Source organism: Electrophorus electricus, chromosome 21 (genome assembly GCF_013358815.1).
Source record: "Electrophorus electricus isolate fEleEle1 chromosome 21, fEleEle1.pri, whole genome shotgun sequence".
In the NCBI taxonomy this organism is placed as follows: Eukaryota; Metazoa; Chordata; class Actinopteri; order Gymnotiformes; family Gymnotidae; genus Electrophorus; species Electrophorus electricus.
Window position 1 is genome coordinate 8681125 of NC_049555.1, and position 13712 is coordinate 8694836.

The 13712-nt window shown below is 45.7% G+C and overlaps 1 protein-coding gene across 2 annotated transcripts in view; it reads right to left on the bottom strand.

Annotated features, from left to right (window-relative positions):
- Nucleotides 1–9: 9 nt before the first annotated feature.
- The window catches only part of b4galnt4b (beta-1,4-N-acetyl-galactosaminyl transferase 4b), a 52097-nt gene continuing 38394 nt past the window's right edge, over nt 10–13712 (bottom strand). For both annotated transcript variants that reach the window (XM_027013797.2, XM_027013796.2), the window contains exons 9-21: nt 12886–12964; nt 8204–8270; nt 6638–6781; nt 5782–5891; nt 5263–5363; nt 5053–5126; nt 3340–4663; nt 2777–3126; nt 2352–2505; nt 2001–2073; nt 1750–1903; nt 1303–1429; nt 10–1051 (exon numbers count right to left, since the gene is read on the bottom strand). In XM_027013797.2, the coding sequence (XP_026869598.2) occupies nt 937–1051; nt 1303–1429; nt 1750–1903; nt 2001–2073; nt 2352–2505; nt 2777–3126; nt 3340–4663; nt 5053–5126; nt 5263–5363; nt 5782–5891; nt 6638–6781; nt 8204–8270; nt 12886–12964 (2872 nt within the window). In that variant the 3' untranslated portion in view covers nt 10–936. The remainder of the gene's footprint in view (nt 1052–1302; nt 1430–1749; nt 1904–2000; nt 2074–2351; nt 2506–2776; nt 3127–3339; nt 4664–5052; nt 5127–5262; nt 5364–5781; nt 5892–6637; nt 6782–8203; nt 8271–12885; nt 12965–13712) is intronic.

Here is a 13712-nt window from a genome sequence, read left to right on the forward strand (position 1 = left end):
GCCTTTCAGTGCGCCTTAACATCACGATAATTATGATTTAATAGGAAATGAGAGGAATTATAGACAATGTTACGTTTCCATAAATGTGAGAAGTCAGTTTACAGTTTACAGTATCAAAATCCGTACTTCGCGCTGAGTGCGAGAGCCCTCTTGTGGGTTGATGCAACATGCCCGGAGGTAACGGAACAAACGTATTCGAGTAACTCCTCCATTTATTCTTGAAAATAAGAAAATGAAAGAAAATGAGATAAACTTACATATTTAAATTCTACAAGCAATTTCACAGAAATTATCCTTTAAATATGGCCTTCGTGACCACTTTTTTTTTCACTCAACTTCCTTATGTAGAAACAATAATTCATTACTTCTAATGATCAATTCAGTTCAGTTCAAACTGATTTAAGAGCACAGCTTAACATTTTGGAAGTACAAACCACATATTTATTTTATGTAAAAGTCATTCACTAATTTTGAGAAAGAAAAGGAGAAAAAGAAAGAGAGGCAGAAAGATAACACACTGTAGTATATCGGACTTCTTCTTTGTCCTCATTTATAAAGCACCATTTAAGATTTCTTTATATCAGCTGTGTACACATCAACCCATTTACCAAAACACTATCATACCTGAGGACTCTATTGCTTAAAAACAGAACAAAAATATCCACAATATTTATAAACTCCAGAACTTGTGCAAGTTCTGCTGTGTGCTGCTATGTTTGGCACTTTTCAAGGCCCCTAAATATTATGGGGACAAAAAAGTACTTGATTTACGTTGACCAGTAGAAATTCAGCTTTAAAATGCCCATCTCCTTCCTGCCACAGTTTATCCACGTTGGGAGACACAGTGTGCAAGACCAACGGGCTGCACTTCGGAACTCTCAGCAAAGCTTCCAGGAAGCTCAGGGACTCGGCTGCAACAGCAGTGCCCCCTACTGGCTAGCCTTGTGTTGGCTTCTTTATGGGACTATTCCACATGCCCCGTTTGGAGTGGTAGAAGTGATAGAAGTTTCGTAGTCTCAGTCTCTCCACCTCCAGACCGTTCTGCAGAACCCTGGAAGTAAAGAGCAGAGGAGGTGAGAGAGGCAGAAGGGGAGATGATTCTGGATGTTTTCTGGTGAGTCTGCTTTGAGTGGCCTGGTATACTGCAGTCCACAATCTAGCATGCAGGTGAACACAGCCACATAAACTTGAACCCATTTTGAATAAAGTCCATATGACATCTTTCTTTACCTAAAATAATGTTTGGTATATGAATGAGAAAAGTATTCTTTGTGTTTGTTTGTTGTTTTGTTTATGCATTACCTGTCCAGGAACTCCCAGTCCTCTCCTCCCCAGCGGTCCTTAAACTCTTCTGTGTTCATCCCGCCAATCTTATCAAAGTCTGATTTATAAATACCAAACAGGCCAAAGCCATTAACCTCCCAGTATCCTGTAATTGGAAAAAAGGAAGACAAGATTATTAACTGCCTGTCCTGCAGCTGTGATGTTGTGCGTGTGTGTGTCCATGTAGAGTGGATGTAATGTGTACAAGTAATTTAGAACAGGGGTTCACAATCCAGCCCTCAGGCACCCATAGATAGATCAGGTTTTTGAAAAAAAAAAATTCTCTTCCAGCTCCCAGCATGCCTTGGCATGTTAATGAATTCCATGATTACATGGCCATGTGCACGAGAAGCTGGAACAGAGCAAAAACCTGCTGAGGAGAACTGAGGTGTGGATTAGGCCATGGTCTAGAGAGCACATGTAGACCGTTGGGCTGCAGAGGTGAGCTCCCGCAGTCCAGCCTCATGACGATGGGTGCGAAGGCAAGCTTGCCCGCCACACAGTGCTTCCTTATACTCTCCAGGATGCTCAAGGGGAAGTGAATGTGCAGATCACACAGGAACACGATACTGTGGCTGTCCTGAGGAGTGCAGGCAGAGCCGCTTAAATCAGAACCGTTCAAATGCCATAAAGCAGCTGATCATATGAAGGAACATCCCACTTTTCTATGCACTTGCCTCTATGGCATCCACCCCCATCTGTAATCCAGAGGATCTCTCAAAGTTTCCTTCTCGTCTCAGGTACTCATACCTGCACACACACAGATGCATAGCTACCAGGATATCGGACCAAAACAGGAGTCTCCACACTACTGAAATCACAACTCATCTGAAAGTAGAGCTTGACATAAGGAATGTCCTTAATACCATATGAGGCCAGGTCTTGCTTGCAGGTGCTAACCTCGGTGCATGACAAATTGGTTCTCAGCATGGAATGAGTCCCATGCGAGCTTGCTCGAGGCAGGGCCTGAGCAGGCCCACAAGCACCTGCAGGCTGCCGAAAGTAGGCCAGAGTGCTCAACCACTCACCTGGGCACCATGCTCTCCCTTAGGGCCTGTTCCACATCCATGTCGTCACTCTCGAAGTCCACGATGATCACACTGAAGTTCTCATCCCTGGTCTCCCGGTGCAGGACCTCCATGTCGGCTATGAACTGCTGAACCCAGCGGGCCTGGTTCTTCACTGCCACAGACACAGAGCACAGCCCCCTCGAATCACAAATGGCATCAGGAAGTCTTGTGGGATGATGTAAATCCTAATTAGGGCTGAGTGTGAACCTTAGTCCTCGCATATCAATGGGATGACATTTCTTTCCTTTATTCAGGGCACTGTAAAACTGGGAGTGATGTTTCACTATAATATAAAATATATATGTTTGCCATATATCAGATATCTTTGCTCCTGAACTACACAGGAAGGTAACTCATCAGGAGGAGGGTTGGCGATACAGTACCTGGAACTACAAAGTGCACCATGACATCAGGTCTCCACTGTAGCATGGCGGGTTGGCAGAGCAAGGGCTTAGCCCAGGGGCTCCTGAAGGGTGTGGGGGCCCGAGGCTGGGTGCTGGAGATGCCGCGGGTCAGGGCTCTGGATGGCACAGGGGGTGCGAAAGCAGTGGCGCCCTCCCTGCTCCCCATGCTGTTGTCCAGCCGGCTGTGGTGCAGGAGGAGGTAGACGTACTCGGACAGGCGCACGACTCGCTTCCCCTCCTCCATCAGCTCCAGCTCCACCAGATACCGGCTCCCCCGTGCTGAGTCTCTGCGCTTCTCTACATTCACAATACGGAGGAGTGTGTAGATTCTGATGGAGTGAGAGAGGGCAAGACACAAAGACAGATAGAGAAAGATTGTGAGAGTGTAAAACTGATGTATCAGTGAATACCACCACGCACCTTCCCTTACATTTTTTTTTATTGATGTGACATACTCTCCATATAATATTGCAGCACAGAGCTATGAAGATTTTTTTTATTGCTTGTCCTCTTCACTTTGGGATTCAAACAAGCAAACTCACCCTCCATTGTGCTCATTTAGTTTGTCTATGTACTGTGAGAGCACGTCCACCGCCTCATTCTCTGGCAGCTGCAGGTTCCCGGACACATTGCACCTCAGGTCGTTCCAGTCTGACCGGAGCAGCTCAAAATCCACGGGGTTGACAGTGAAGGTCCGCTGCCAGTCAATGGCCTCCTCGGCCCAGCCTGGCTGTGGCTCCGTCTCCTCGTAGCTGTACTCTGAGGCTCCGCCCTCCTCTGGTTCAGCGGCCCTCATTTGCAATGACTCATCTTCAGCCGCTCCTGAGGCCTTCGTGGTGCCTGTTGCCACAGGTAGGTTGTTCTCGGACACGTTTGCACCCAGTGGGTCTGTCTCATCTTGGCTTTGTGGTGACGGGCTGATAGGATCTGATATGGAGGCAGAGTGACTTATTTTGAATGAGTGTGAAGGAGAGACCTTTGGTTCCTGTCTGGTGGTTAGCAGTGGATAGCTGCGCTTTAGCGAGATTTGCTGAGTTGGTAGTTCATGAGTTGCCAGGGGGTAACTAGCCCAAAAGAGAGGGGTCATGCTGTGTCTTTTCACTGACTTACTTCTTGAACTGAGGTCCACAAGTTTCTTGCCTCTTCCAGTTTGATACAGGAAAACCCCAGGGAATACCTCCACAGGGGGCCTTGGCATCTCCCTTGGCTTACTTTTTGGTGGGTGGTGTCTAGTGATGTACATTTTATTCATCTTAATCTCTTTCTCTTGATTGATCTCCAAGACATGGGATGCAGGATGTACCACATTGCCTAGAATGTGATTAGCTAAAGCATGGAGAGGGGACTGGTGTGAAATTTTTGGAGTTTTACCCATTCTTAGAGGAATAACATTATTACCATGATGCACAGGGCTGAGGGCAGTCCACATTAAAGAACGGCCATGGGAGTGAATCATTTGTGGGTCATCTTCCTCTTCCTTACTCTTTCTGTTCTTATTCACAGCCCCATGCTGTGTTCCAGTGGCATTGCTGAACCTCAGTGGTTTCACTTTTCTCTTTTTTATCTCCTCTTTCTCCTGTGCTTTTGCCTGAGTGCTCATATTGGATCCATCCTCTCTCCCTCTGTATTCTTGCTTAGGCTTCCTCCCAGGTCGTTTCCGTCTGAGTTGTATAGAGGGACCTTCCTGGCTCGGGGCGTGGCCTTTCGAGTCCCATCTTAAGCGGTTGATCCTGGTGGAGGCTGTGCTAAACCAGGACCTTGAAAGCTGGTGCGTCAGGCTGGAATTTCTTGTCTTTCTAATTGGGTGACTGTTGGAGTTGACTGAGTCTTCCTCTGGGTCTGCGCCCTCCTCCTCCTCCAGGAAGTCTAAAAAGAGAGAAGAAAAGCCAGACGCTCTGCCTCAGTGCAGTCTGCACATGCAGCTGCTTAATTACACAGTTTAGACCTGTTCATTGTACAGTACATTAAAGGTCCAAGAGAATGCTGCACTAATGGGACATATCAGCAGAAAAACACCATTGTTATGGTTTGGCTCTCCACCAAAGCTTTCATTAACACAAATGCAAAGGGGATGAGCTAAAAGCACCCATCCCCCACCCACGCAAACACACAAACACATATGTTTTTGGCAGTAATCAACAACCCTGCCTTTGATGTCCCCATTACCCACAATTCCATGTATAAATTAATACATATCAAAAAGACTACAACAAAATTCTTTCCTGTAACTGTGTTTGCTATGCTTCACAACACACCATCAGGGTTTGGAAAGAATACAGGCCCATCGTCCTTCTCCTCATCCATCTTCATATATTTATAGAAGCCAAACCTGTTACGATGTACCACATGCACACAGACCACAAGGTGAGGGGATGTTTTACAGTAAGATTACACACTCACATTACTCACAAATTTAACATTCCTGGTAGGAAGGTTTTCACAATGTATTTGCTGGATAGCCTTACTTTTCTAGGTACACAGGGGATTCCCGATAGAAACACTTATTTTCTCCCTCCATATGAGTTAGTCTTGTGAAATCATTGGGATAGACATAGGGCAAATACACCTAAAAGGAACAAAGAAGGCAGACCAAAGTCAGCATTATATTTTTGGGAAAAAAATACAATAATAACATACAAATATTCCAGAAATAATTTCTAGAAATCATCTTTAAATAATTGTGTTTTGCACAAGGAGCGTAAACAAAAGCTTGGTTTGTCAGGTAATGACCAGTAATAGACAATAGAGGGCGATATTTACTCATTTCATCCATGACCAACTGAAACTCAATGACTGACTTTGCTGATCACAATGTAATCTGATCTCTTGTGCTAATCAATATGTAGGCAATTAATTGAATTTCTCAGATTTCGTGTACATCAGCATAAAAATCTAAAACCAGTCCAGGAAATACAGGAAAAAACACTGTAGCCTGTGTTTCAGTAGGTCAGGACAAGTGTCAGCTCAGACCCAGGGCTACTCACAAACTGAAGTCCCTGGTAGCGGGCGATAGGGAAGTCCTTCACTATGTAGGTAGGGGAATAGAGACAGGATGGCAGGACCTTCTCCACCCTGGACCGATCTATCATGGGGACTAAGGGAAGAGAACGTACTTTTAAAATAATACCTAAGACGAGAGCCATGCCATCCCCTTGAATAGTATCTCATAAAAATGTCCATTTTACATTTTTATGTTGCACCAAACTCCTGATAATATTAATTCAAGAAGACATTAAAGAGGAGGATATTTATAAAACAATTGAATTAAGAACAAAATCCCTTTTCCTCTGCAGGCTTTGTATTTTAAGCCATGGCCTTATCTGACACTGCACTGGTCCTAATCTTTCAATACGTCCCTGGAATGAGTAAGCCTGCCAGAGCATTGCGGAGCACACACTCCACTGGCCGAGCCTGCATTAGTATGTATGCGGTTGGAGGCTGCCCCAGCGGACAGGCCGTGCCGGCCACAAATTAGAGCCGATCTGCATCAATCCAACCTACAGACAGCTTAAGGTCATTATGCAGACATTGTGCCGGGGATATTGTAACTCTGTGTCGGAGTGGACCCCAGTGAACATGCAATGACACGTCCATTGAGAGAACGGAAGAAAAGAAGGTGAACAAATGAAACTGGGTAGAGTGGAGGAGGGGTTGCAGCCTGGCAGCAACTGTGTTAGCGATAACGTGGAAGCAGGACTGAGAATAACAGAGCATAAATAAAAAAACAAAACAAAACATAGAATCTGTATAGAAAAAAAACAGTCATACTTTTCCACAGTATGGTAATCCTGTTTTATGGGAAGCGTGCACATACAAAAAAGGAGAGAGAGGAATACACACTCTTGTAGAAAGTGTCCCGTGCGTCTGGTTTAAGCATATCTGCAGCTGGCGTCTCTGGGCCGGGGGTCTCCTGGACAGTGCTTGTGTGGCTGGCCAAGGTCTGGGGAACGTGGGCCACGCTGCTCATCTTCAGGCCGGACTCATCTGTGGGAGAGGTGTAAAGAGGCAGGTGGAAGGCAAGGTGAGAGCGGTGGAGACAGCTTCAGCCCAAAGAGTGGCAGCCAGCCAGAACAGCGTCGACAGCTCTGCTCTGTCAAAGACGCGTGCAGTAACTGTCAACGGAATCTGGTAATTTCTGTGAACTGCAAAGAGGGTACACAGCGTGATGGTTTACAAATTAAACCTGATTTTCATCACTGCACTTTAACGCTCTTTCTAGGACATCAAGAAGGCTCTTGTTGGAGCCTCTCTGGGAAAACTCTGTGTCCAGGTCTCACTGCTACGGTGTATTTGGCCTGAAGTTTATTGAGATGGACCTGAGATCTTCTACTTCCCCTCCTTAACATGCTTGCTGGGAGTTTAACTTATTGGTAACGAAACATGCACTGATTATGTGTGGGTGTGGGTGTGTATATAAGTCAGAGTGTGTTGCTGTGTGTGTGTGTGTGGGGGGGGTGCATGTGAAGTGTCACTATTCATTAAGGTCCCCCCCCCCCAATGTTATGAGAGCTCTCACATGTGTCTGCTCGAATGACCACTGATGAAAACACATTTTAATTAGTCATATTGATTGGCTGCAAATACAGGTGCACACACACACACACACACACACACACACACACACACATACACATGTGTGTGTGTTCTGTGCAGACCTCTCTGAAGGAACAGTCTGGATGATTAATGATGGGGAGAGCATACTACACCTTACGCACCATTCTCTGTGAGTGGGGGCGGCCTGGCTGTGTTAGCTAATGCACACCCCTCTTTCCCACAGCTTGTTAACTTCAGCAAGGATTCAGAGAGAAAGAGAGAGAGAGAGAGAGAGAGAGAGAGAGAGAGAGAGAGAGAGAGAGAGAGAAACTCACTCTCATCTAAAATCATTTTATAAACAAGCCAAAGCTGGATCGTAGGCACATGCTTTTTTGGCTGCTGGGTAAAGGCACGCATGAGTGTATGTCCCTTGCTTACTGGTGGAAGGTGATGGAAGGCGATGCATGTATGTGTGTGTGTGTGTGTGTGTGTGTGTGTGTGTATGTGTGTGGGGGGGAGGGGTGTGAACATGTGTAAGCACAGATAAGGGAACAAAGTGCAGGAGCACTCACAGTGCTCATAACACACAGTCTGACGCACGCACTCAGCACAGTTCTCGAGAACACAGCCTGTCTGTCAACTCGCACCACTCACTGTATTGAGTGAAAACGCTTTTCCAAACCACACTGTCAATGTGGACCTGCAACATTGATCCACCCCCCCCCCCCCACCCCCCTGCCCTTGTCTCGGGCTGCCCTGGTCCTCCCCCAGATATTTTTCACATGCTGGGAGGTTCGTTGCTGCTGAAGAGACTCGGAGTGCTCTTGCTACCACTCACAGCTGGACAAGAAAGATGCAGGGAGCGACAATTACCTGTGTACAAAGAAATATAGGCTGAGTCGATGACATCGTACTTCAGACCAGGCAAAAATGGCCTCCACTGAAAGAGAGGGGTAGAGAGAGAGAACAAGAGAAGAGAAGAAGAGAAGACACAAATGTCAGGAGTCTTTTATTGCCTTTAGCTCAGTGTAGTCTTCAGTGATAGCTCTGGCACTTAAAATAGCTGTTAGACCGACAGGCAGCAATTCTTCTAAAGAGCCCATGCAATTACTACATCACTTCTTCTTAGCCTCCCTGGGATCGCATGAGACAGGTCATTTATGAGAACAAAAAACTCTAATTACACTGCCCAAAACCACAGACCTTAGACTCATGCACACAAGGTTTCTCACTCTCTCTCACATGCATGTCTTTTCTGAAGTCTGGTCCATTTCACTTACTGTTACAGCTGCTGCGTTTGGTGTATTCTGGAAGTGATACAGTGATAGTATTGAAAAGTGAAGGAGACAAAGAAGAGGGCTATTGAGGGGGCGGAGACATTGTCATGGCTGGTGTGTAGCGCAGACAACACTACATAATATAGAAAGCAGAACACCAATTCAGCATATCGATTGGGTATGTGTATGGAGACAGATATACACACACACACACACACACGCACACACAATACAGAGTAAGTCTCAGTGCATTTAGTATTGCCTTTTTTGCTGTGCACAGTTTATGTTTCTCAAGGTCTGGCTTGCTTTTCGGGAATCAATAGAGTGCAACTAAAGTAGAGTGTCAGGATATGAGAAACCCATGGACCCTAACATGGTCTTTCCCATACGCAACAGGAAAACAAACACACACAAACACAAAGAAATAGCCAAAATACACATGTGCACACCCACCCACCCACACACACACACGCAAACACAAATAGCGAACATACACAAGTGTGCATGCACCTGTACATATGCACTCATACACACACACACACACACACACACCCACACACACACACACACAAACACAAACACAAATAGCGAACATACACAAGTGTGCATGCACCTGTACATATGCACTCATACACACACACACACACACACACACACACACACACACACACACACACACACACACTGCATAATACTCAAAACTTGAGATGGCCATCCAGTGTTGGACGGGGGAAGATAGGTTTCCCTTTCTAATCTTTGGTTCCTATCAACTTTCCTCCTTTCTTATAGAGATTTTCCTTGCCTCTGTTGCCATTGGCTTGCTCATTACTGGCTTGGACCTGGATTCTCCGTAAAGCTGCTTTGTGATAACGCTGGATGAAAAAGCGCTAGACACACATATGAATTTGAATCAAAATTTGACAGCCAGACAGAGCGTTAACAGCAGCTTAAAGCCTGCTGTTCTCGATACGCTGCATGTTCACTGTGCATGCCACCGATCACATACATCATCTAACCTGCTACAGGCTGAAGAACAAATTGAACACAAAGTGTTAGGGGGAAGGGCTTAAACTGCAAACAGGTCTTACCAGTGGTGCAAATAATATACTGGCCCACTAAATTATCTTTAACAGTGTTTATCATGTCATGCTGGCCTTAACCATAACACTGTGGGTGTTCAACATTGTAGGTGTTCAGCACTGGCGGTTTGTCTCTAATCCACCGTAGTGTGCGTGTCTGGGGTTTGGTGAGGATTCATTTCAGGTTCTCCATTTTGTGAACATGTTCCACATGGAACAGTTCAAGCATGGAGCCTTTCTGTGGGCATTCCGCTCGGCAAGCGAAGCTCTTTATGCCAGCTGCTTCAAACGCAAGCAGGGCCAAACGGGAAGACCGGCTTTGACATGCACACCATCAAGCCTACGGATATGCCCGTTCTTCCACGCCACACCATGTCGGCTTGTGCGCTTCTAACGTGTTGCACCCATTGCATCAGCGACTCTTTCCTCCCGAAACTCCGCCTCTTCAGAAGCAAAGCACAGATCCTGTCCCGCGCTACTGCTGAACAACTGCACTGTCCTTAACGCTTGCCATGGGGTACATCACGCCGGAAAGATTCGGCTGGCTTTAAGTTTGTTCCCCCGCAGTTCAGAAGGAAGCATGGTGACAGTTTTTACATAGCGCCCAAGAGCGCAACTCTCCAGGAGGCTAAAGGGGTGTTACTTCTGAGACTTAAATAGGACCCTGAGAAGGCATCTCACATTACAAGCACACAGGGCTGTAGCTGTATCTGTAGCTGCAGGGCCAAATGCAAATGGTCTGTAAAAATCAAGTACATTCATGAGTGTATATTTGTTGGTTATTTCAATGTTATTGTATAGTTACGTGAAAATATACCAGCTTTTACATACTAATAAAGTTTTGGCTTACTGATTTTAGTATGACACACATGCTAGTCTATACAACATACTGTATATGAAACATTTCATTCCTCACAGACATTTTGCATACAGGACTGAGAAAAGGCATGTTAGCACAGAAAATGGAAAAAGATTCAAGAATGAATTCAGTGGCTCCACTGCACTTGTAATTAAGGAGTCTGTTAAATCAGTGATATCTCATGGTCACCATGGCTAATTAGGGCTCTCTCTTTTGGTGAGAGAGAAAGAGAGAGAGAGAGAGAGAGAGAGAGAGAGAGAGAGAGAGAGAGAGAGAGAGAGAGAGAGAGAGAGAGAGCTGAGCCCATGACAGTTTCACCACTCCTGAAGGAGAGCTCAAAATGCTTCCTTTGACTCAGGAACTCCATGAATTTATTCATGCTGCCCCTCTCATTTCTTTGAACCTCCTCCTCGTCTCCTTTTAGTGCAGATAAAATGCAGAGTGAAGCCGCACTGCCTCTCAGCTCTGCTAACAGGAACTTTGTGGACGGGGCCGTTTAGCCTGTTTGCCAAAGCCATTCTAAAGTTAGGTCAGCGGCAGCTCTTTGGACTCTGTATGAGGGTCACTGCCAGCCTTATGAAGTCTGTTAGGAGTAAACAAGGCTGGTGTGGGTGAGCTCCAGGGAAGGCACCCAGTGACACATTCGCGCAGAACAGAACAGGCACACAGCGAAATCTTTTGCTTTTCTTCTTCTTCTTCAAAAAAGCCTGGCCATCTTTCTGTAGAACGTGATCAGTGCTGCAGCTACTGCACTTACCAAGCTCTTCAACATGAAGTCCACGGCTAGAACTAAACCACCCCACCCTGGCTGGCCGTTATCAGGCTGTCATGTTCATACTGTGTTTGAGCCACATTTTGAGTGAGGTGCCCTCGAGCATAGTTTCTAACATATGATCAATAATTCATCAAAGAGAAATTTTCATAAAGTGGTTAAGTGATACGGGTGATGATTTGAGGATACAAATTATCTCAATTTTTTCCCAAAGGGTTCGCAGGGAACGAACAGCAGGATAAATTCTGTTTTCCCGAACAGATACAGATATCCATGTGTCCATTCTTCTGTGTCTCAAGGTTAGGTCCTCTTTCTTTAGGCAAATTTTAACATACAATAAAACTAGTCGAATAAGTTGTATGAAGTCAGAAGGAAACATTAATATAAAGCACAATCTCATAAAATAAACCCCAATCTCATTTCATTAATCTTTCCTCCTTTCTGGGATAAGGAAATTCATTCAGCTTCAAGATGCCTGCCATTTGAGCTTCATGCTTTTTTCCTGTCACTGCCTTTCTGATTCATTCACGCATGGCTGGTCTGAAATCGAGGATTCGTTTCCTATTCATCTCTCTCTCTCTCTCTCTCTCTCTCTCTCTCTCTCTCTCATCTTTTTCCATCTATCTGTTTGTTTCCTTTACACTTCTTCACTATCAGAGTGCTTGGCTCAGGCTCCGCACGTCTTCTTCACCAATAAAAGCATGGAGGCACAATGGCTAAATTCAGAGCTCTCTGGGTGCACCGCTGACATGAGTGTGTTATCACAGATCCCTGTGCCCATTCAAGGATGCTGCAGTGTCGGGAGCAGCAGTATGGAGAAGGGCTTTCATGGGTCAGGAGTTACAATACAGCCTGGTTTGTATGCATATAGCTACTTTAACTGTGTAATATATGATAGGTTTTGCACTGCGCAGAGTGGTAGCTCAGGTTGCCCGGGAACAACTTGAAGGCCTTCTATGCAAATTAATTTTTTTTTTTTAGCTTGCCCCCTGCTACATGTCTCTTATTAACCTCTGTTTTAAATAATGCTGTTTTGGAGTGAGAGAGCAAGGGGGATGGATGTGTGTGTCTGTGTGTGTGTGTGTGTGTGTGTGTGTGTGTGTGTGTGTGAGAGAGAGAGAGAGAGAGAGAGAAAGAGAGAGAGAGAGAGAGAGAGAGAGAAAGAGAGAGAGGAAGAAAGCACAGACACCAAATAAATAAAGCATGAGAAGAAAAGACAGCATAATTAAGCTATTGAAAAGTGGAATCGGAGTAAGATGAACAGTCTCACAGCACCAGTTTATGAGGCATTCAGCAATTCATTCTGTTTATTTCGCTGTGACCTTGATATAAAAAATCATATGATAAATGCAACTGGAATAGTAATCCAGCAAACCACATTCCTGTTGAATGAAATGGAAATAATAAGGTGCTACATAAATCCCTCAGGATTTTAGTGGTCTTATACAAGATTGCATTTTTTAAATTAGCACCAAACGCAATGTTAATTTGACCCCACAGTAGCCTTTTTTTTCTATATTTGTTATGGCCAATGTGTACTTGTGTTAGTCCTATACTACTAAACTTACCCCAACCTCCACATGGTCTGAGCCCTTGTCATCCTGCTTGTGCAAAATCTCAAAGTAGTAGCGCCTGCAGGACATCAGGCTGTTGGGGGGGGGGGGGGGGGGTCAGGGAGAGAGGCAGAGAAAGAGAAGACAGGGAAAACACACGTCAGTCTGAAAAAGATGTAAAGCGGTGGGTGGAGGGGCAGGGAAGTGAGGGGTGTGGTCAGAGAGGTAAGGAGGAAGAGGAAAGGGCTGCGTAATGCTTCTCTTCTTGCTGTGTTAAGGAACTCTGGGAGTCTTGAGGGAAGCGTGACATGAAGTAGAGCGGGACAAGCATCTGCTGGGCACCTGCCAGCCCTGGCGAGGCCAGAGACAGCATCAGCATCTGCCCAGAGAACCCCCCTGGTCACAGGCATGCACTGGGGCACAATCCAGCAAAGCGCAGCTGGGTCACGGCTGCTTCCGAGCCGCCTGAGACCGTGTGGTGAGCTGCGGCGCTCTGGTTTGCCGATGCTGGAGATGAATGGGAAAGGCTGCATTTATTTTCTTCCACATTTGGAACAAATAATTTCCTATTCACTTCCTTCTGGAGCTCAGCAGATTGCTGGGAAGAGAACATAACCTACAAATGAGAACATAGACGGAACGAAAAAGCAAACCATCTAGACAAAGTGGCAGACAGATGGCTGGGATTGGGGCACATGAGTAACACTTTGAGCCAGACACACCAGATAAGGCACAAGTGGTATATCCTTCATGCAACCTATGTATCACACGAGGTGGCACACGACACTCACTCTCTCGGGGCACATGCACCCAAGCCGAACCAACAAAAGGCCTGAAGAGAC